Here is a 23,718-nt window from a genome sequence, read left to right as displayed (position 1 = left end):
CACGGGATGACGCCATGCCCAAGCGGGCATCAATAGTCCTCGCGTGTAACCCCCATGTATCGAGCGGGGATGTCCCCCATTTCCCCGCGAGTTCCCATGATTCTGCGCTCGCACTTCTTAAGTCGGGCGGAAGTTGTCCAGCGCCAAACCGGAACCTTGCCTTGCATCTTTCAGATCTTGCGTTTTGATCAGCGTCCCGGTTTAGACATTAAGTAGGTCAGTTGTGAAAAAAATATTCAACATCATTTTTTCTCCCAAAAACGATTTTTCCAGGTAAAACTCTAATCTTGTACACATTTTCTTAGAACTCATTATTTAATCGGTCACGTTGCTCGAAAATCACATAATCACATTCTAGAATATACACAAAACAAACAATTAATAATTATATTTTAAAATCATTTTCGTTCCTTATTTAGTGTATTGTGAAGTACTGCATAATAGCAATGTATTTTAATATTTATTTAATCCTTTATTTACTAGATTATGCCGAAGAAAAAATTGTTTGGTGTATAGGGCGAACGATATTTTTACGTAACAAATTCTTAAGCAATGACGTTACTCCTAGTAAACAAGCCCAAATTCAGGTTAAAAACAACTTTCCGGGAAACTTGCGCAGACTCGCTTTTCTGTTGTGCTGTGAGAAAAACTGATATAAACGGGGAAAACGTTCGTGATAACGATTCCAGATTTTCACTTTGGCGAAGCGAAGCGCATTTCAAGGAAAAGGAACTGGGAATAGATTGTCACCTCGATAGCTTATCTGAGTTTATAAGAAGTCAGTTCAGAAGAAGGATCGGGAGACAGTTTATATTGAAATACAACTGGAATAAAATAAAGCGTGTATAATCTAAAACGAGATGCTTATTTGCTACAAGGTAACATTTGGGTGCCCTAAAAACGTTTTGGTTGAGCTGCAATTAAACTAAATAAACTGCAAGTTTTGATTAAAAATCCATGACAATATAAAACGACAAAGATCAAAAATCGAAAGAAACTTGCCGCCCGCCGGTTTATCTACAAACAGAGAAACGACTTGCCTTATAGATGTAAGCCACCTATTGAAAAAACCACTGTGCCGGTTTAATTTGGAAGAGGTTTAGTCGACGGAAGGAAGGGCCACAATAACTTTGCGCCATGGCCAAACGCCCCCGACTCTCAACGGGCAAACAATCCGAAGGGCGATTCAATTCAGGGTCGCTTTGGCGTGTGAAGCCGCCGACAAAGCGCTACACGCGGGGCCGCGCCAGCTAAGGCAGCACGCGATGGTATAGCGTGCCGTGGCAAGTGGCCGCCGTCTCACGCAATAGCTTGTCCTCCCGCCGCCCTCTCTCACATTCCTGGCCCCGTCCACCGCACGCACGCACGCACATCTTTCCGAATTGTATGTGGGAATGTTTGTCAACCGCGGTGGCCGCTACCGGCGGTAGAACTGCCGGCACTTAGGTGAAACGGAAAAAGGTAACGCCACCGCGTCCTCCTGTACATTTCTCGATAAAGGCAGATACCAACCTAACGCCGACCTATAAATCCGACCCCGATGGTTGTTGGACTTTCACATTGCACGCAGTATGCTCTCCGGTAGGGCAACTGAAACATTTGTGAAGACTAAAGCTCCAATAGTTATTTAAAGTTTAAAAAGTCAAAATTGCTCGTATAAGATTTGCAAAATTGCTCGTATAAGATTTTATCGTTAAATAATAATCAGATTGTTATATTCTTTCAGGATAATTCGGGTACGAATAACTAAAATAAGGTTTATGATGCTTACGATGTCGAACCACTACGAATCCGCCGCGACCTCGCTTTGGCCTCTGCCGTTAGCGGCAGCGCAATACTCCAAGCTGCAATGGCAGCCAATGGACGGCGAGACCGACGCTCGGGAAAACCTTTCGCTCGTACTACAGGACTCGCTTGTGTCGCCCTTCGCGCAAAACGCGCACATTTTCTCGGCGCTGAGCGGAGCGCTGGTAATCGTCTTTGCCCTGCTGCTGTGGTTCTACCTGTTTCTCGTTGTGCTTTGGCCACAACAGAAGTGCAACTGCTGCGGGCGGCTCGATGGAAAGATTGTGGTGATTACAGGTAAGCGGCTAATTTCACTCCTAATTACGGAGTTAATAATCCAGTTTTGTTTATTTTTTGAGCTTTTATATCATATGTTGGTAAATTTAGAAGTTTGTACGCGACACTTAACATTTGTTTTTTAGATTTTTTTTTTTCAAAATGCAAATTTTTGTTTCGATTTGTCCAGTTTGCGGCAGTTCGCTAAGCTTAATCGTTCAATATTTAAGCCGTGTCGAAATGCTAGCCTTTGACAATTGCAAATTTTAATATAAGGAGGCACCGATGGAGTTGGAAAAGAAACAGCTTTTGAGTTGGCAAGAAGAGGTGCTCGCATTATACTGCCATCTCGTAACATACCTAAAGGTAATTTTACATTTTGCTTTTTTATGTATGTCTAGTAAAATCGCCAAGGGATATAATCAACTAAGCGAACCTTACATGTTATTTCCTGATTTGGATTTATCTATTTATAGTTTAACATTAGTATTGTTGCTACAGCGATACGAGTTGTGGATGCTATAAAGAGAGCAACCGGCAACCCGTTGATTTCTTACTGCTACGTCGACTTTATCGATTTGCAATCAGTGGAGTCTTGCGCAGAATACCTACTGCGGACCCTTCCAAGAATCGACATTCTAGTCAACAATGCAGGTAAAAAAAACTTTCATATCAGTTACAAGCCATAGTATTTGACTTAAATTAAGTTACGGTCTTCATAGCGTCTATATTTACTGGGAATGGAACAACTTACGAAATGTTAACACATCATTTTTTTGTAAGGAATCGGCCACGGAGTGGGCAGAACGAGGGACGGTATTCCCCTTCTCTTTGGTGTTAACCACTTAGGACCTTTTCATCTTACCTCAAGGACGCTTCCCCTTCTCAGGTACATATTTTTGTAATTCTGTGTGGTGGGTGGTATGTCTGTCTTCTTTTTAACATAGTGGCGTGCGAATAACTGAAAAAGGACTGAATCAAATTAAGGCATGGCAGTAAATGTACATAAAACATACACCTATTGTTAAAACGTATTCTTAAAAGCATTGCCAATATTTAGTGCTTAAGAAGATGATCAGCATACCAAACAAAGTTTTACAATAAAGTTAACGGTATACCTATAACGTCGAGCCCTATAGCCAGCCCAAAGTAACATTTTTGTTAACACAGAAGGTCGGGTAACGCTCGCATCGTCTTCGTTTCGTCCGTTGCTCATCTCTGGGGCAAGATTGACCTCGACCAAATCGAGACGCCGGATTCCGGCCTGATCGGTTCGCAGTTTCGGGGATATTCCCGCAGCAAGCTGGCCCAGGTGCTCTTTGCCAGGCAGCTGCACAACGATGAGGCAAAACACGGAATCACAACCTTTGTCGCGCATCCTGGTGAGTTCTTAAGTGACTCAGTTTCATTGATCTGCTGTTGTCTTTTGAACCGTTATGCCGGAAAACAATATTCGGTTTTACGTTGTGTTAAGGCAAATAAGGTAGTAATCAACACATCGACACTCAGAGAGCCATTAACGCGCACTATAATTACCACTTATGGAAGTGCTGAAAGACAATAAAACGATATCATTTCGTTTTGTTACGATAAATTTTAAAATAGCTTTATGCCTTGCAGTTACATTTGATTTAGTGGTTATTTGTGCTGTATCTCCAGGCTGGACCTTCACCAGCATCTTCCGCGACTTTCCTCGTCTCCTTAAGATCGTGGTCTTTCCGCTTTTTCATCTGTTCCTTTACCTGCCATCGGAGGGCGCCCAAACGCAGATACACCTCACTCTGGCGCCAGGAATCGAGGGCCAAAGCGGGCAATACTTTGAGTCGTGTCGTCAGGCAAAGACTTCTCATTGGGCCGACGACCGCCGTCTAGCGGACGACTTGAGTTTATATTGTAACCGCGCGGTGGCCAACGCTCTGAAACCAAAAGTATGCTCGCGCGTCGCCGACGGAGCGTAGGTGCAGCATTAGGAAAATTTACTGCCTTTTACACTGAAAAAAAAAAGATATTTATATCGTTTTTGTGTTTATTGTTTGTTTTACTGTTGTTCCTTGTAGACAAATAAAATACCAAGGGAATATTTTTTGCTTAGTTTAGCAAAGTGTTGACACACATAATGGTTAAGAGACTATCGTTACAGCTAGTCTGTACGCAGGGGCGCCCGCAGAAAATTTTACAGGGGGGGAAATCAGGGGCGTGAATTTTCAGCTTAGGGAATTTCCCTATTTTCGCCTGATGTTAATGAACAATGACGACATTAAAACAGTGACAGTATGACGTCATAGAATGTTAATTGCAAGAGATAGAAAAAAACAGAAACAGCCAAATACGTCCAGCAAAAGCCAGCACGTGCGTCATCGACAATCCTGTCAGGCGCCAGCAGCTGCGAAACCACAGTGTGCAATCGTTAACTTTAGGCAAAAAAACGATCCAAGACCTTAAAATATGTAGGTTTAATTGTGGTAGCATCATACATAATTCGACTTATCAGCAGCGCAGTTTTCAAGTTCCATGAACGGAACTAGCGCTAAATTACAAGCAAGCCTTTCACCAGGTACAATACTAAACGAAGATCGTTTTTACCGGGTGTTATTATGCCACGATTGGCGCAACATCTGCGCGGAGGTGTTTACCAAATCAACTAAATTACAAGCTGTGGTTGAGGGGAAATAAGTCGTGTCCATTGCACACTTAGCACGTGGTCTTAGAGTATGCTTAAAGAGCATAATTTTGCGTTAACATTTGATAATCAGTCAACCTAAACTAAACCATCGCTTCTCAACCAGTGGGGCCATAAGAACATTTGAGGTGGGCCACAGACCAATTTAAAAAGCTAGATTTAGTTTCATTTGTGTCATTATATTTAATTTTAAATGAATAATGGTTTGGGAGGAATTAAAAAGGAATGTAAATTTATTGTTCAGCCGCAAGTATCTCACTAATGCACGGTTGATTAAATAATCTGTATTTAAATATGTTCTGCTGTGTTTTGTTCTAAACCTATTGTAAAGTTTTTTCTTTCATAAACATTTTATTGGGCCACAGAATTTTGTTGCAACGTAAATGGGCCAAGAAAGAAAAATGATTGAGAACCACTGTCCTAAACAAATAACGAAAGAGAAAAACTATCCAGCGTTTACGGTCGACGAAACACGGCGTTTTGCACTCGATTTTGGCTTCGCATTAGATTTAGACGAGTGACCCAATTACTTAAAAAGCACGCCGCTTCGAACAGTTAAATCATGACAAAAACGAAAATATCACTTACAAAGTGGGGGTAAAAACTCCCGCCCCCACTGGATACGCCACTGGGGGCAATGGATAGTGTATATTATTTTTAACCTTTATAATACTGATTAAGAATAATGCGTTAGCGGTACAAAATAATGACGTTATCAGTGTGAACGGGAGTCTATATGCTCTTTGCGATTTATAGATTAAGTGAAAGTTTAAATGTAGAAGGACACTATATAAATTTGCTAACGTTTTCCCAACACCCTTCTGTACCTAAACAATTTAGCTGTTACAACTTAGTAGGTAAATATGAACTTAGTAGTAAAATAACTGGCACATATCTTGTGCACGACTTAACTAAGAACATTTTTATACAAATCACGCCACTCAAGGGATTATAATGCAACGCAGACGGCATGTAATAATAATCGTCGTAGTAATAAGATCGGCGATAAAAAGGAAACCGTGGTAAAAGCACTTGAGAAAAAAACAAAATAGAGAGGGGAGAGAACGACAAAACAGCAAACAAAACGGCACGCGCGAAACAAAAAGACAATGTGACAAGATGGAAATCATGTTTCAGCAGTAGCTTTGCTTGCCCACTGTAGCGACGTCTAGCGGCGCAGAAAAACCCTACACACTCGGCGGCGAATAACGAGCCGACCTTCCCGCGCACAACAGCAACACTCTGGCTTTTTAGCGTAGTAAAGTGGGAGAAAAAGTGACTTATTTACGATGTCATCGCTTTAACAGTTTTACGCACACCGCGCCAAAACAACGGCAAAAATAACTGAACACTTTTACAGCAAGGATGGGGGTAACATATAGTTATGACTATGGAGGCGGCCACGAAAACAAAATCACGACTACAGAGCCCTTAGTAAGTAGTATAAGGGAAGGGGCTAAACGTCGACAGCACGGATCACAGCAAGATACACTCGCACACACACACGCGCGCATACACACCTATGTTGCGACAAAGTGGAAACGAAACGGGGCGATGTGAAAACAAGAGAGATAAGGGGCATTAAACATGGCGCAAAATCAACCAGCAACGGCGCAAGGCCAGTCGTCGTTCCTGCCACAGACTCCCAATGGCTACTGCTATACACTACACTACGCACACAACTGAACAGCGAGTTTGTAAAATAGGGAATTGATTGTTGCGTCGTGTCCTTTCGTCAGGTTGTTCTCTTGCGCAGGCGAGCTAGACAAAAACAGCGCACGGAAAAAAGGCGTCGTTGCGGTACGTTGTCAAGTACTGGAAAACTGAGCAAGTCAACAGGTAAAAGCAGGCGGAAAAAGTTGGTGAACTGGTGGTACCACGCTGGCAGGGGATAACCTTTGTTGCGACAGACGCTTCTGGCGCGGCCAAGAGAGATTGGATAATTTTCTACGCATCCTTACACAGGCGATTGTAAGAAGAAATAACGTATGCGCTAGATTATCACGTTGTGTAAAAGCGCCGAGTTAAATCCCACGAGCGTTTGATCCACCTTTGGCGAATCAGAAACGAAACGGGAACTTTTAACAGCGCATTACGTATTCGCTTAGCATCAAGACAAAAAATCGTCTAAAATACGCCGGTGTTCAAGCATCACCCTATGTGCAAAGGAATTGATTGAAGGCGCTCTATTAGATTTGGCGACAGTCCGCCGCAAAAAAGAATTGATACTTGACAGCGGCATTAAACGCACGAGAACATCGCCGAGAAAACGCAAGAGGCAAATATTTAAAAACGGTGAAGACACACGACTTTAAGCTCGTCGTTTCGATTTAACAGCGCTTTTTATTAACAATCTAAAATCAAATCAAACAGAATGAAATTTTTAACGAACGGTCACAGCCAGAACATGGGAAACGATCGAGGTTTAAACATAACAAAAGTTTTAGTTCAGTCCCTAAAACAAAACTGGTCATTTGTTTCGTTCTGTTTAAGATCGGGCAACACGCAGTTGGTAATAAAAACGATTCTATAAATTAGTGTTGAATGCATTATAAATAAACGGCGCTTTTCCGATTCGGCAAGTGAAGAGAAAATGGAACTTCGCAATAAAAGGCGCGCCCGGGTAAACAGGCTCGTTGTAGCCGCAAAAATAACAAAAGGCCCTCTATCAAAATTGTGATTATAGTTGAATTCAAGCTCTACATCGGTAATGCCACAAATTTTCACGGGCAATGCATTACAACAGTGTCTGTACGATTCACCGGTGGCGCATTTACAAATTGTGCGTGGGTGAGCCGTAAACGATAAACCGGTTTAATAAAAACGAGACAATTGCGATGGGGCACAGGGCAAGTTTCAGTTAATTTGCTACTCGTAAACATCGCTGTTGTGGAATATGATAAAAAATAGAGCCACCGAGGCATCGTGAAAATAATTCACTAGCTAAACCGAATGATACACAATAATGCTCCATATTATGCAGCAATAGATACGAGCGGAAATTCGTTACGCATATGTGTCCGTAGATGTCGTGCTGTATTTAATGCCATTTAAAACCTAAAAAACAAATCAACGAAAGTAGGTTGGGATGAGGGCCTAGGGTATTTATAGGTAAATAGACAACTACCAAGATCGAAAGGTTAGCGCAAGGGAACTGATTCGAAAACTAAGAGCGTTAGAGGTCTCCAAACCGACTATGGTGACATTTGGTTTGTACGATGGTTCGAGCGTTTAAAAACGGGTTAAAATTGCATGTCAAGAAAAATTGCAAGAATGGAAACAATGAGGCTGCCACAATAATCAACAACTTAAAAGAGTTGGGAGCGAACGAGAATAGCGATCGGTCCAAACTAGCATATAGTCACATAAAGATGGATAAGGATCATAGAAAGTATTGCGATGTAGGATACGCATTTAGTGTTCACGTTGCTTGTCGCATGAAAAATGAAATAAACGCGTGTTGCACTTTCAAAGAAAACGTTTTGTCGATATGTTGTCGGGATTGTGTGACGTCAATGGCTCACGGACAACACAACGAAATAACGACAAAATTGGCAAAATAAATTGCACGAAAAGAAAACTTCGCAAAGCAATGAAATGATTACCGGAAATCGCGGCGAAACTTGTTGCCCAGTTTACTTGAAGAACGCAGCACACTCGCAAAAGTACGTCTGGAAATTGAAATTGGAAATCAAATAATCGTAGTTGGTTTTGGATTCTTTTTTTCGGGCCAATGAGGTTAATTATTTCAGATACGAGGTGTGCAGATGAGTCTGTGGTGAAAGTACTATTGGGGCATCAATGTGCAAAACTGTTGCGGGTGGCGCGGACTGCAAAAAGGATGAGTTTACATCTCTAAATGCGAACAAAACAAAAAACTCCCAAATTTAACAGGCATGTGCTAAAAATGGGCGGCGTGCGTTTTACGATTCGCAATTTGTCTTATAGACGACTGAAATCAAAACATGTCGTGTTAACGTCTCACGACTGTTACGATGTGTCTGTGCGCACTTCATCTTTGTATTAAACAAAATATTTGATTAAAAACACTAGGTTTGCGTGTTAATATGTCGGACGTCGGATCTTTCACGCATCATCGATGGCGCAATATATTAACGAAATAGGCGGCGATAAATCATGCTTGCGCGCATTAACAAAACACCATAGATAGGTAAGTCCGATTTAAACAGCACCCGTGCGCCACAAGCGATTGAAATTGCAACTGAATACGAGCCAACAGATGTCGCTCGTGCGGTACAAACCAATCACAAAAAGTAAACAAAGTGAACAAAAGTCTCAGAAATGCGCTTGAAAGACCGTTAGAGAGCACTGTAGCGAGAAATACTGAACGGGAATATTATTAAATCAAGTCGAATTGCGAGGAGAATAGGAAAAAGGCGGAAACTAGCAAACCGCATGGTAGTTGTCAAAAAACAATCGGAAAACCGTAAAAGCCCGCTTGATATCGGACGCGGGTCAGTGCAAATATTGGTCGCCGTTTAAAATGAGAACTCGGTTAAAATGATAGAAGGGGACAAAGCGAGAGTGGACAAGTTGCTTTGGCACCGCTCAGGTTAGCTTTGCGTAAAGCCTGGCTATGCGCACCGGTCATTCGATGAAAATACGCGAAGAAACTGAACTCGAGGCGCGAAATCGTGGCGATTAGTGGACGAGGGCACAGTTAACAGCTTCAGAAAGGGGATAAATTAGACATCGTGTACGCGCAAAACGAAAATCAACAAGGAAAGGTTGGCAACTGGATCGTGAACCGACGAGATGCGACGAAACAAGACAGCGCGTCGCTGGTGACTCACTGAGAGTGAAGGGTCGCGGTGACTGCAAGGAAACATTGCGACGTCATGCCGCCCGGTTGCAAGCTACAGGACAAAACTGACGACGGCTGGTTGCTGGGACAACAGGCAAAAAAGTACAAACGGTCAAGCGACGCGCATCGCGGTCAGGTATCGGGTAAAAAGTTGTGGCGGCGGCGCAGGGCAAATCGGCGGCATCGCGGCGCATTTTAAAGTAAGTGAGGGTAACAAGGATAAACGCAAGGCAAACCGACACGAAAAAAACAACCACAGGAAACCTAGAAAGCGGAAACGCGAACTGGCGGGAAGCAAGAAACGACGACAAAATAGCCACGCAGTAGGCGTAGTAGTAAATAGTGTTGGTAAATAGTAAAACGCACAGCGCATTGCGAATAGGGAGTGTGAGGGGCGTTTTGTACTAAGCGGAACTGAACTATCGGGGCCGAGAAGGCTCGTAGCAAAAAGGCAGCAATTTACATGCTCTCGCCTCCCAGAAGATTCTCGGGCAGCAAACTGTGAAGCGGACTCATGATGCGGGACACCTCTTCGGCGCCACCTCCCGACCACGCGTTACTTGGGCCCATCGCGTTGCCAAGCCAACCGCCTTGGACCATGTTGGGGGCCGGGTTGCTGCCCCACATGGGCTGTTGCTGGCCAGGACCAGACGAGTTGGCCATAGAGCCCATGTCAGGTGGGTGACCGCCCGAAATTCCCCGGGACTGGGGTGGCTGGGACATAAATCCCCCGGTGGAACCGACTCCGGACAAGTAGCGGCTGCCGGCGCCGCCCGACGGACCCCACGATCCGCCGCTGGTTACTGATGCCCAGTTTTTGACCTGTATGACAGTTGGACGAAAATGGTAAAAACATTTTTTGGAAAATCCAACTTTATGGGATGTGTTTTTTAATTTACAAGATATGTTAGTTATTACGAAGACACTAACACGAGTCTTCCGTGGCATTGATACAAGTACATAACACGGCACAGGAAGGCAACAAAAAAATTGTATTTTATGCTTTAGGAAATTACAAAACAGCAACGCTGTTTAAAACATATTGAATTTTTTCAGAATTATATTCTTTTCATTATTATAAGTATGGAATAAAACATTCATTGTAACAGAACAATAAATCACCAATGCCAAATATCATAAAGCGATTATCCGGTGATCATTTTTACTACTTGGTCAAGTCGTATAGTTGTCGTAAGCCAGAAAATATTTTCACGGGCTTTTAAAAGTTAAGTAAGATATATGTGAAGAGCAAGAGGAATTCGAAAAAAAAAATAAAAAATACGCAATTGAAGACTAACAAGATATTGTGCAACAAGGTCGTATTTACAAGATTCTATAAAGAATCATATCGGAAAATACTTTTAAGCATATCGGTAATGTTGTTTTACCGAATAATTCCTCTACAACAAATCATCTATAAAAAAACGTTGCATTTCATAGAAATAACGCGACAAAAACAATCTACAAGAGCAACTGCACGAAAATCGTCGCTCGACCGGACCGACGGTCAAATATTGCCCCCCCCCCAATTTATACCCAAGACAAACCCCTACCTGGTCGTCGGTGGCAATGGTAGCAACGATCATGGAAGCGCCAGTGACGTGCATATGGAGGGCTTCCTTTGCGTTGGCCGCCTCGTCGGGAGTGGCGTACTTGACCAGCGCCATGCCGTCCATTGGGCACTGCGACTGGAAGGACACCACTGAGCTCTGCTGCATGCAAAGCTGCTGCACAGTGATCGCGTCCGCCTGATTGGTGGACAAAAGCACGGTTCTTAATCATTGAAATGGCTAGATGCAGTGGGCTAAAATTTCACCACTATATATATATATATATATATATATATTTTGTGGCACTTATTCGAATATAAATTCAACATAGGGAGTACGGTGTTTAAGGCACGAGGGGCCGCTGCACGCGCCCTTGTTGCCGTTTGCCTTTTTTGTTAATTTTCGAACAGGGCAAAACCATTTCTTCTCGTATTTCGTACAATGTAAAAGCGTAACTCCTTGCGAGCCGAAAATAAATACAGCAAATTGACCCAAGTAAGCATGTACTTGTACACAGTGCACAGCCCTTATTAGATCGGGAAACGCAATAATTGTGCACAGCAATGAGAAATGTTTGCGGCGAAAAACGCAATGCCTTCTAACGTCGACAGCTTTTGTGCTATGCGCAATACGTAAACAATCAGCGTGCGTTCAACGATTTATTTACTGCGCGACGAATCGAGTCATTAATCCCCTAAGAATCTGCAAAGCGGCGACTATTATAAAACCGCCCATCGGTAATTTAATTGCCTTCGGGGTCTCTGTAATTGTCATTTCGGTTGTATTTAACTGTTTAATGTACATCGAGTGTGGATCGTATTTTATTAAATGTGTAAATAGAAATGTTTATTGCCACGGTCACAGAATTTCAAAACGACTACTTTCTTTTCAAGGAGCGAAACATTGATAATGTGTTGTATTTTTCGTTAAATACTGCATGTCTTCGTTAAATAGGCATTCTTTTCACACAAAAGGGGAAAATGCGTTATTTAAAGTTGGTTACTATTACTACAATTCAGAGTTGAAATAATTACACGAGATCAATTGGTCGTATTGGCAAGTTAAGGCAACTGGTGTTATACATCGGAAACCTGTATCGCTAAATTCACAAATGGATTGGACAGAAAAAGTCGAAAAAAGGATCCCGACAAACCAATCTTACCGCATTGTTAATGTTGGTTAGCACCATCCAACATCCTCTGGGATCTTGAGACTTCTGTTGTTGTTGTTGTTGCTGCTGTTGCTGTTGTTGCTGCTGTTGCAATTGTTGCTGCTGTTGCTGCTGCTGCTGCTGCTGTTGTTGTTGCTGCTGGTGGCCCCACGACGCACCTGAAACACAATAACACGAGTAAAAAATGCTTTTTTTCATTCGTTTTTCATGATATAACACATTCACAAGGGCATTTAGTTAAGCACTTAATAAGCCCCCCCCCCCAAACCAAACACAGCGTCATATCCGCCTATTTTCATCATGTGAAGTTTTAACAACATAATGCAGAGTACGAGAAAAACTAAATTCATGTTTCCCAATTTTTTAACATAACCATTTGTTTTTATTAATGTAAAACAATGCTAAAATACCAAATAAAAAACATGAAAAATTCATGTCTTGTCAAGTCACGTTCTACGAATTCCAAGAATAATACATGAAAAACTATGCGTAAGCACAAATTCTCGACCTTGCTGGTTTCTGGCAGCTTGGTTTTGCTCCCAACCGCCCATCTTGTTGTCCCAAGACGCTGGCACGTCCTTTCCGCCCATATACCCGTGCGCCTGGGCGCCGGTGTTTGGGGTTTTCCAGAGGTCCTGCGACGCCAACGATGACCTTGGATTGCTCAAGGTCGTTGTGAGCATGGAGTTACCGCCACCTAAAAAGTTACGGACACTCGTCACGAAACATCCAGCGTTTTTATTGGTATATCTTATAAACATATTAATAATGCCTTGACAAAACACAGGGATAAAGTTACTAAATACATTTTCAAAGATATAATATTGTGATTTTTGATTGGCTCTTAAAACTTATGGGAATGTAATGGTCTACCTGAATACACATTTGCTACAGATCATGTCAACTTTAAAATTTATGTTCAAGTCAGGTTAAATATTTACAAATCTCCTGCGACCCGCCCAATTACCGAAAATAAATCCATACAACTTACCAGTGGACCACATCTGCGAAGGTTGGTCAGACGTTGGAGTGCTTGAAGGTAAAGAGGCCAAAGAGGATGCAGGGTCTTCAAGCGAGGAACTTTGAGCACCGGTTGACGACTCAGAAAGGGCGCTGCGCTCTCTCTTGAGAACCTAGACAATTTCAACATTGCAATATTGTATTTTTAAAATGAAGTATGAAGTGTTTCAATGTTTGGTTACAAAACTAAAATATTGTAACAGTTCCTGTTGTGCACAAAAAACTCTTGTTTACGATTTTTTGTTTATATTTTTACATACTTGATCTACATCTCGCACAGTGTTGATTGAAATTGATTTTGCCATGGCAACACTTCCAGGGGTTATGTTAGGATCCGATTCGGGGTCAATGTGACGAAAACCCTTCCATGGAACACCAGGGGTAAACTCAGGTGGTCCAATGTCCGCCAAGGAACTACAATATAAATAGCCATTGATAGGGTGTGAGGTGTCAGACAATACAAAAGCACCATATTTTATAAGGTGCGTCTTAAACATACAACATTATGCCAAGACAAGACTAAATGTTTCACCATTATCTTTTTACAAGATAACTAATAAAATATCAAGCATTATAGGGTACAGAAATCAACTTACGCATTCGGTTCAGTTGCTAACTCCTTAGGGAGGTTTCCTGTTTCAAGCAAACCTTGCTTAGCTGAAAAAAAATTATATTATTAATGTACAGACCAAAAATAGTTTGGTGGGCGATATAGTTTTTAAATAGTTTATAGTTTTCTTTACTTTTCATTGAAAAATGGGCTGTGGTTCGGATTAAATTGTTTGGCAGGCCAGACCAAGGCCTATGGCCACTCATTTTGCCAAGGTTTGACTTATATACTTTGTTAGGATATGAAGTTATCATATTATGTAAAACTGACCTCCATTATCTGGGAGTCCGAACCCTTGCTTCATGCCCGCTCTGCCAAACTCTTCAATCGGTGAGTTGTAGCGAAGTCCATTGATGTTGCCATCCCCACCAGGCCCGGGGTTCATACCAAACATATTATTTGGCGGCATATTGTCCATTCCTGGCATTGCACCTTGCTGCTTCCAGTTCATTAAACGGGATCTTTGCGATTGGCTGCATGAAGAAGAACACAAACACTCGTTTTTTTATTCTTTCACAGTGGTTCTCAACCTTTTTGTTCTCACAACTTTTTTGTTCTCATTACTTTAAATACCTTTTATTTTTTCAGTTTAAAAACCTTTCTTGAACCCCTAAGTTAAGTGTATTAAACAACTTAAACCAGAGACTATAAAAATTTTCAAAATTAAAAAAGCTGTTAACATTTCTGTATGGATTGTTCCAATATTTGTTAACTTGAATTAAAAAGTAAATGCTAAGTCTGTACCTAAAATAAATAATTAAACTAAATATAGATTACAGTGATATTTCATGGTAGTAAAGTAACTGCATATATAAACTAATAGTAAAATGCAGATATGAAAACATACAAAAGTTCACTACGAAGTCAAGACACATAACACATAAGTATATACAAGTGCTGTTTTTATACATTTGGTGGTTACTTATATTATATATAGAACACTCCATACAGAGACAGATTCAGTCATGACCAGACAAACTCTACTGTTTTTGGTTGTAAACACTATAAGGGAAATTGTTTTCACAACCTCATTTGTATACTCTTATGTTTCACACGTTTTTTTCATCTTTGCTGAGGAATAGCACCCTCTGTAGTGAGGTACGCCTTTTAACGTCATTTGTTAATTTTTTTTTTGCTTTTTGGTCTAGTGTATCCTGTCTTTAAAATATGAACAAAAATTAGTAAAACGGCTGTTTTTTTTGCAATCTCTTACGCATTGCCATTTTCCTTTTTTAAACCTAGTTTAGGTAATCCCACTTTCAAGTATTTCTTCATCATATCAACATCTAAATCTTGAAACGAGAAAGTTTTCAGTTTAAACCAATAGCTGCAATTCTTTTCGCGCTTTGCCGAACGCCTTGTTAAATTCGACTTCACTTCCAACGTTATAACAGGTTTCTTAAGCTTACTTCGTTAATGGTGGCATGAAAGGACAACATGTTGTGTATATTTGAGATCATATATTTACCGGGTCCTGCTGAAAGAAATAATTGGCCCCTCTAATAGAAAGTTAAAATTTTCGATATATATTGTTTTTTTTTCTTTTTAGTATATAGCAGGGTTGGGCCAAAGCACCCGCCCGCTCGCCAATGCGAGTGTAATTATGACTCTTTGTCCCGTTTGAAAAAATTGTTTACCGGCAAACTAAAGACGTCATTGCTGCAGTAGTTAATGGTTTTAGAAAAAAGGAAAACAGGCAGGCCGTGGCTACTAAATTGTTAGTGTTATATTTTCACTACAGATTTTATAAAATATTTCGGCTAAAAAACATTGTTTTAAGCGTAAATTGCTTTATGGGTCGTTAATTTGTTTATCGACGCATGGAAATAAACGACCAGACTTTTAGAAAAACTAATGTTTATGTATAGAAACCAAAAGACAGGTTAACGATAACCCCCAAGAAATGACCGTGCTAGGACGGAAATTCGCAGACGGCGTGCCAACAAATTTGGCGAGTATTAATTAGTCCGGGCGAGTGCTGATTGATAGGCGCTTAACCTACAATTTCTGTTACAATGATAAATGAATATTTTAAAAGGCAACATTAAGTCCGTCATATAGAAAACTGCCTTTCTTGGAACAAGACTGGGTAACACACCAGCCAACAAATAGAAAATGTTTTTTAAAGAAAAAGACTGGTTGGTGCAACCTAGCAAATTCAACTATGTACAAACCTTTGTTGGTTTCCCATGTTATTAGGTAGGGCTTGAGTCATCCCAGCCATGTTGTTTAGGGGTGACATGACAGGTTGTTGGCCTGGGTTGGGCCTCATTCCCTGCATCTCCAAACCACCAATTGAACCATTGGGCTTGGTAAGATTCGATTGGGTCTTTTGCAGAACGTTTTGCATTATGGCAACACGCTGGCTCTAGGTAAGAAAATGGTTTCTTGTAGACAAAAATGCTTCTAGAAATTTTGTATCATATTTAAAACAAACTCACACCATTTAAACAGGACACTCTATATGTAAAATTAAACCCAATTATCAAAATGGCCAAGATCATTAAAATTGTTGAACAGAACTGTTGTACCTTATATATTTTGTATATAAGCAAAGGAAAACTAGACAGGGTGTGCGGTTTTTGTATATTTTTTCAGGGGGTATAGCGCGGTTCTACTATATTATATCAGGGTGTATTGTGCGGTTCTACTATATTATACCAGGGAGGTATAGCGCAGTTCCACTATACTTTACCAGGGTGTTATTCCTTAGGTTGTGCTTTCAGTTGCGTTGCTTTAGCAGGCAAAAGCGGATGTGGCGCGAAGTTGAGTGTTATAGGTTGGACATGGTGCACTTTTACAAGATTGATTACCAGTGGTCTTAATATAAATTTTGCTGCAAAGCAAACCTATAACTTGTCTTTATAATTAAAAAATATTTGACAATTTTTTCCTGCACCCCTATACGCCTCTAATTGGCGATAAAAGTCAATAGTGTGATGTATTCGATTTAGTTGTTACAGCTACGGCTGGCTCCCTGCTGTGCTTTTTTTGTCCAGCGCGTGCAACATTCATTGTGCAAAGCGTCTCGTCTTAGTAAAACTACGCGCTTGCGACTTGCCTTTTAGAAAGAGGCTTCTCTTAGGAAATTAACTTATTGCTCTTACAAAACAACATACTTTACCGCCACAAGTTTAAATAAAATTCTGCCAGGCACTGTACACCACTCTTTTTTTTTGGTTAATCATTTTTCCCCATGGGTTCATTATTTTGAGTTTGAGCTCAAAATTTTGCTGTGAAGCAACCTATAATTTGTCTTGATAATTGAAAACTATTTAACAATGTTTTCTTTAGTTTTTTAGACACCTCTAAACACAAAAACGGCCGAATTTTAATTTTGCCCCCCTAAGATGCCCCCTTTTTTCAAGAGGTAAAATGTTTATTTTAACCTCACCTTTAAATGGTTCTCTAACATTTGTGAAATTTTCAGATTTTTATGTCATTTCCTTCTAGTGTAAATATATCATTGAAATTTCCTAAAGTGTTTTGCATTTTGACCCCCCGGATAAACAGTTCAGGGATAATGTTTAAAATGTTGTTACTTAGCATTGTACATGACATGTATCCATCATCCATAAATATATCAGATTTTTTTTACATTTTTTTATCTCTGAAAAGTGCCTAAAACCAAAATTAACAAAAAATGACAGTTTTGCCCCCCTAAAAACCACCCCTTGGAACCTGGGCAAATTTTTTTATATTAGAAACAACTTTGGGAGGGTATTTCACAGTTGAGAAAATTTCATGTTCCAACTATGTTTTTTTCCTTGTCAAAAGTGAGCCACAAAAAAATTGACTGAAAAAAAAATATAATAATTCGGACAAAAACAACATGTGTCCAAAAAAAATTTTTTTTTTCGGGCCACATAACTAAACCAAGAATGAACTGAATAAGGACAATAGTATTTGAAGGTTCCCAAATGGCCAACCTGAACACTATTAACAAGCACTTAGCAGCTGATGGGTACTGTGGCACTGCAACTTACTATTCTAACTTGCACACATGAGAGTTGGTTTGAGCAGCAGGTGGTCCCTATTGCAACTTTATTTATCTCAATGGCTAAGTATGTGTAACACTTGGCTGAACACTGTTACGACACATATCTTTAATTATCAATCCTATTATAATAATACAATAACTTTAAGTAAAAACAATAATCCCCACAAGAATGACATGATCATACACACGTAAAAGTCAGTGCCAAACCATTGATTAAAAAATATATACATAGATCGGAATGTTGAATGTCAACTACAACATGATATAGAAATATATTAACATTTTTGTGTTTTACACCCACTTTCAGATCAACTATTTAAAGTACTTATTTGTTTCTTTAGCAATCAACTAAAAACAATACTTGCCATACTGCATGAAATTTACATTTTTTGCACAAAAGCCTTTGTTGCGCTTGGTTTAATTGATTTTATTTTTTAGTTTGGCCTGTTGATGCATGATTAAGAAAAAGCTTGTTGATATTAAATGTACAATTTTAGTTTGAAATAAGGTGCATGTTTCAGGGTAACTCACAAAGCATACCAGTTGTAATTAATTCCAATTAATTTAAAAATAATAATACTTTCTTGTAGTTTGTTAAAAACAGGAACCAGATTTACGTTGTTGTAACCTTGGTGAATTGTAAACTAAACAAGTACAAAAAAAAAATAGGAGGACACCAAATAAGCAATAAGATGTATTGCCTTCATTTGAATTTAAATCAATACATTATAATTTGCTGTTGCATGTTGGTGAGCGTCATTGAATTGGAGAGAAAATTTAGCAAAGTGCTATTGTCACTACACTACAAACCTATTTTACATAAGGTTTAGATATTTTTTATTTTTTAGGGATTCAACTAAATATATACCAAAAATATGATATTATGTTCAAAAATGTCATAACATTGGCACAGATTTTAAATACGAAGAGCCACAGTAAATTATTTTCTAATGGCCAGGGTAAATATACACAGCATAATTTTTTTAAATTCATATTCTTATTAGTGAGTTGTACTTGAAAGCAAGGATGACCCATAAAATAACAATAGTGCTGTTAATTATTAATTTTAGACAGAAATTGCTCGACATTGTTGTGGTACTACAAAGTTAAAATGAACAACTACTATGGCAATGCCATTCATTCCCATAATTACTGTTTGTCGTCAGGAAGGAAACTAAGCTAAGCCATGACAAGCGCAACAGCAATCTACACATTGCTTGCCATATAGAAGGGATAGCACTGAAAACTATCAATCCTGGCTAAAATAAGGTTATATATGCACTTTCAAAACAGACACATAGTATTCAAGGTTTTGAATTGGCATACTGCCAACTAAATTTGAACTACTATTAGTCCTAACATGCGTTATGGAATGTCTAACAATTTAAAAGTTTAGGGATTATATGTAATGCAGGGTTCCTATTGGCATGAAAATTAACCCTAGGAAACTTTCTAACAGCCATGTGCTTTAAACATTTACACAACCTCTTCTCCAAATTACCATGTTTTTGCTGAACTGTAGATGACATAATAAAAAGCTGAACTTTGGCTATCTAAACAATGACAGGATATTGAATGCTTACAAATTGTTCATCTTAACAGAGTAATGAAAGTCATTTTTTTAATATATATACACAATTAATAGAAACCCTGTGTGATTTTACAGATATGTGCATTGTGAATCACAATTTTTTGACAAAGTCAATCGTGTTATTGCAGCACCCTTCCAATCGGTTAAAAAATGTCAACACACAGTATTTAATGACAAATCTTAAAATACCTCAATGAGCTGACTGCATTGCCGCAATATTCTTGTAAGGTGTTCAATTTGTTGCTGACGAGTAATAGGAGAAAGATTCTGAAAAATATTAAAACTATTGAAAATGTACTCTATTCAGCAAAGAATAAATATAACTATAGGAAATCATGGAAAAAAGCATTCAAAAGAAACATTTCTGGGCCTTTTCTCACATCCTAAAACTTGTTTATTCCATGTTCAATACCAGTGGTGCTGAATATAATTTAAAGACCAGACAAGAGGAGGTGTGTAAGTGTTTTAAAATTTACTTTTATTTAAACCGGTTGTGCTGTGGCACCCTGGAATGCAATTTCTAACACTCAATGATGCCAAAAGATAATTAAAATTCGATTAAATTTTAAAGTTTTCCACTATTACTAAGCTTTTTAAGACAATTTTGTACACGATTAAAGTGTTACCTAGTGGATCTCAACCGGGGTGTCATTTTTAACGCTTAAGGGTGCTGACAGATATTTCATGTTCTATAGAATTTTAATATTTGGTCTATTGGTAAGCTTCTTGATACATTCTTTTGTGTACGATTAATGTGCAAAAAATTACAAAGTTTTTTTCAAACTAGTTGCACAATTATTGTGCTGTTTCAATCTCGTTTATTGCAATGTTACAGTTAACCACTCAGCAAAAATACAAGCAAGGGTGTGGCGAACTATTTAAAATTTCTGCAGGGTGCCGCAAGCCAAAAAAGGTTGCGAAACACTGGTGTAACCTATCATAATATTAAGCACAATAGACGTGGTTTGCTTTAATTTTGATTATGGTAACAGTACAATAAACCCATTAGAAAAAATCCTAGTATGGGTACTGCAAACAATTTTTATTTTTGTGGGGTACGCAAGCCAAAAAAGGTTGAGTGCCAGTCGTACTACTGATTTAATCCACCAGGTTTTTTATGAATAAGGTCACTCTAAAAACCTTGTTTTGCGTAAGTCGGTTAAGCTGTAGCTGTAACTGCTGGTACTCTGTTGCTTTGTTGACTAACTGCAGGAGGGCATGCATATGCTGGGGTGACATCAGCTGAGGGTTGAGTACTTGCGATGGTATAACACCCACTGCCACAGCATGGCGAATCTAAAACAAAGCAAATTATAAAAACTTCAACAAACATAATACAAGTTAACAGGAGTTGCAAGTGCTCAGTGTTTTAACAGGGTGTCTATAAAGTATAAGAAAGTAAAACTTGTAGTCAAATAAAAACCAAGTAAATAATAGACAATTTAAAAAAATAAACATCTAGGTAAACAATACTTTATTTGATAAATTATATATTAGACTAAAAAACATTAACACACCTGATGAAACTGGTTTTGCAGTTGAGGAGGCAAGACAGGAGGCAGCTGGTTTCTGAGCATTGGATTTTGCTGATTAAGATTAGATTGTGGTGGCATCATACCTCTTGGAGCTGTGAAAAAATTATTTTGTAATTGAATAAAGAAAACGACATAGTGATTAACACAAATATTTTACCGTTTTAGCAAATTTACTCACCATAGTCCATGTTGTTCTTCATCAATTGATCAGACTAAAATAAACAATTTTTGTTAAAAAATATTTTGTGTCTTTACAAATAAACAACCAACACCCTTAACATTTAGTGGAACTTGCATTATAAAATTTACAAATAGTCTTTCTCTTTTATGACTGCAAATTTAGGCCATACAACACCATTAAAACGTGCATAGACTTATATGAGTATAACAAACATTTTAAAATAGTTAATTTGAACCAAAAGTATGGCACAAACACAAATTTGTTTATATCTAAAAGACAAAAAAAGCCAAGGATAGGTACTTACTTTTCCCATGGGTTGATTCCAATTGGCAGGGCTATCACCTTGGCCCCAATGCATATCATTGGTTTGACCCCATCCACCAGACGGTTTTGCACCTTGGTTCCAATTCTGCCCCCCAGCAACAGGACCCTTATCCCACTTATCACCACTGACTTTGGAGCCCCAGCCAGAGATGCCATTGTCCATTGCGGTTGGACGAGTTGGTGAGGTTTCGCCCCATCTTTTTGGGGAAGGGGGTCTATTCACAGGTGGATTGGATGGGGCTGGAGCGCCCCAACCCTTTGCTGTTGCTTCGCTGTTGGCAGTGGGATTGCTAGATCCTGCATCAGGATTCATGGCACCATTGTTCCCGGATTTCTCCCATAAATTCACCTTGCTGTAACCACCAGGGTCTCCCCATGCTGCCGTACCATTGTCAACTGTGCTTGAACGGCGCATGTTCATTGAAGGGTCAGGAGGTGGTCTATTCCAAGAGGATGGATCAGCCACAGGGGATTGAGGTATCACGTTTCCACCCCAATTGGAGCCAGACTGCATTGGCATTTGATTGGGAGTTGCACCCCAATTTGAATTTGAACTGTTGTCAGTTGATTGCTGTTGCTGCAAGCCACCACCCCACCCGCCAGGGTTGTTTGTTGGGGGTTGGTTTCCTCCATTTCCGCCCCATCCAGTGGGAGTAACAGGAACTTGGCCAGGCATATCATTCCACCTTCCATTGTTCACATTGGCATTGGATGGCTGAGAATCTCCCCAACCTGGAGCTACACCTGGGCCTCCAGAAGCAAAAGGATGAGGTTGCTGCTGTTGCTGCGGGGGTTGAGACTGTTGTGATGGAGCTCCCCAATTTTGGGTTTGAGCAGGAGCCTGGTTCATGCTGTTGTAATTATTGACTCCCCAGTTACTGGCTGGTTGTTTACTGCTACCAGGCCCTTCACCCCAACCGCCACCAGCACTAGGAGGTGCAGGGGGCATTTGGTTAGTTTGCTTTCCCCAAGCTTCAGTTCCATTGCTTACAGAGGTATTAGGTCTGCCCATGGCCATGGCCGCTTCATTAATGTTCCAACCAGTGCCTTGCACAATTGGCTTTTTGCCCCAACCTTCATGTGAATTTACAAGTTGTTGCACTGGGTCAGGATCGCTGGCAGGTATAGGAGTGGTTCCAGCAGAACTATCAGTGCGTTCCTGCTCTGCTTCAGTCGTAGGTGGCGACTCAGAACTTGCAGAGCTGGAAGGCAAACCGACGGAAGCTGCTTTGACCCAGGAAAGGTGTGTGCTTGCTGCTTGTGTAGAAGTGCTTGGCTGTGGTAGTGCTTGTGGAGGATTGCTCTGTGCTGGCTGCTGCTGCTGTTGCTGTTGTGACAGGGGTGGAGGAGGTGGTGGTCCGTTCTCTGGTAATTGCATATTGACAGGGGGTGTGCTCTCAGGCTGCACACCCCAACCAGTGGGAGCGGTGTCAGTTACTTGTGGGCCTTGTCCGCCCCATCCACCACCTTGCTGAGGTGCAGCTGTTGATTTACCCCAAACTGCTGTACCATCATCAACGGACACATTCGGCTGGGTCCATTGCGTAGGCATACCCCAGCCTGTACCACCAGCTGGTTTGTCTGGCATTCTGCCCCAATTGCTGGTTCCCTTTGGGTCACTTTCCCCCATTTGAGTACCAGGTGGGGCGGAGCCCCAACCGGACTCTTCTGGGACTGGATTAATCTGTCCCTGTGACATAGCTCCGGTGTGTTGTGGCTGTTCTTGCTCCAGCGGTGCTGATCCAAGTTGCGGCCAACTAGCTGGATTTGTTTGTGGAGTGTTTACTACTGTTCCTCGACCCCAGTTTCCCTCCGTCGAATTTCCACTATTATCAAACTGCGTAGCCCAAGGTACACCTGAACTCATTGTACCAGATAAGTTTGAAGCATACTTAGTCCTTACATCAATCACTTATTTTAGTTGTTTTCCTAAAAAACAGATTATTAGGAATTGAGTGAATTGATATATAAAAAAAGCAATATGATTAACAATGGCACAACAGAATTTTCCTCTAGTTGCAACCGTTCTATACAATATATTTTGAATAGCATCATGCATTAGATTTTACCACGTATCATAGTTCTCATACAGGTTATCAACAATAAAAGTATTATAATAAACTACAATACTATTATAATAAACTACAATAAATAAAACATATTTATTCCA

General features: G+C 40.2%; 2 protein-coding genes across 3 annotated transcripts; one reads left to right on the top strand and one right to left on the bottom strand.

Moving 5' to 3' along the window:
* Window positions 1-1,732: 1,732 nt before the first annotated feature.
* LOC146168560 (retinol dehydrogenase 12-like) lies at window positions 1,733-4,141 on the top strand. Of its 2 annotated transcripts, none has more exons than XM_083389461.1 (6): window positions 1,733-2,082; window positions 2,338-2,427; window positions 2,563-2,715; window positions 2,845-2,950; window positions 3,235-3,443; window positions 3,721-4,141. In XM_083389461.1, exons 1-6 carry the CDS (start codon window positions 1,761-1,763, stop codon window positions 4,017-4,019), a joined length of 1,179 nt encoding a protein of 392 aa, XP_083245587.1. In that variant the 5' UTR covers window positions 1,733-1,760; the 3' UTR covers window positions 4,020-4,141. The 2 variants fall into 2 exon arrangements, with proteins under 2 accessions (XP_083245587.1, XP_083245580.1); XM_083389454.1 differs by having other exon boundaries at window positions 3,232-3,443.
* A 1,555-nt stretch (window positions 4,142-5,696) lies between these two features.
* On the bottom strand, window positions 5,697-23,415 carry LOC146168559 (uncharacterized). Its single transcript, XM_083388776.1, has 15 exons — window positions 21,529-23,415; window positions 21,222-21,255; window positions 21,026-21,135; window positions 20,649-20,804; window positions 19,698-19,775; window positions 16,092-16,285; window positions 14,188-14,390; window positions 13,904-13,964; window positions 13,568-13,721; window positions 13,279-13,420; window positions 12,796-12,984; window positions 12,406-12,445; window positions 12,279-12,315; window positions 11,120-11,314; window positions 5,697-10,388 (listed from the first exon to the last, which is right to left on the bottom strand). The coding sequence occupies exons 1-15, from the start codon at window positions 23,413-23,415 to the stop codon at window positions 10,026-10,028; spliced, it is 3,843 nt and encodes a 1,280-aa protein (XP_083244902.1). The 3' UTR covers window positions 5,697-10,025.
* Window positions 23,416-23,718: the final 303 nt, after the last annotated feature.

This window comes from Ascidiella aspersa, chromosome 1 (genome assembly GCF_963924565.1).
Source record: "Ascidiella aspersa chromosome 1, kaAscAspe10.2, whole genome shotgun sequence".
Lineage (NCBI taxonomy): Eukaryota > Metazoa > Chordata > Ascidiacea > Phlebobranchia > Ascidiidae > Ascidiella > Ascidiella aspersa.
The sequence above is the reverse complement of the archived record's forward strand: the minus strand, read 5'-3'. Positions and strand labels throughout refer to the sequence as shown.

Excerpts from the sequence above, each read along its gene's own strand:
- LOC146168559 (XM_083388776.1), bottom strand. The coding sequence starts at position 23,415 with ATGAGTTCAGGTGTACCTTGGGCTACGCAGTTTGATAATAGTGGAAAT. Across the intron at positions 13,965-14,187 it reads CGGACTCCCAGATAATGGAG|CTAAGCAAGGTTTGCTTGAA; the intron begins GTCAGTTTTACA and ends ATTTTTTTTCAG. Across the intron at positions 12,985-13,278 it reads TTCGCAGATGTGGTCCACTG|GTGGCGGTAACTCCATGCTC; the intron begins GTAAGTTGTATG and ends GTAACTTTTTAG.
- LOC146168560 (XM_083389454.1), top strand. The coding sequence starts at position 1,761 with ATGATGCTTACGATGTCGAACCACTACGAATCCGCCGCGACCTCGCTT. Across the intron at positions 2,428-2,562 it reads ATCTCGTAACATACCTAAAG|CGATACGAGTTGTGGATGCT; the intron begins GTAATTTTACAT and ends TTGTTGCTACAG. Across the intron at positions 3,444-3,720 it reads AACCTTTGTCGCGCATCCTG|GCTGGACCTTCACCAGCATC; the intron begins GTGAGTTCTTAA and ends CTGTATCTCCAG.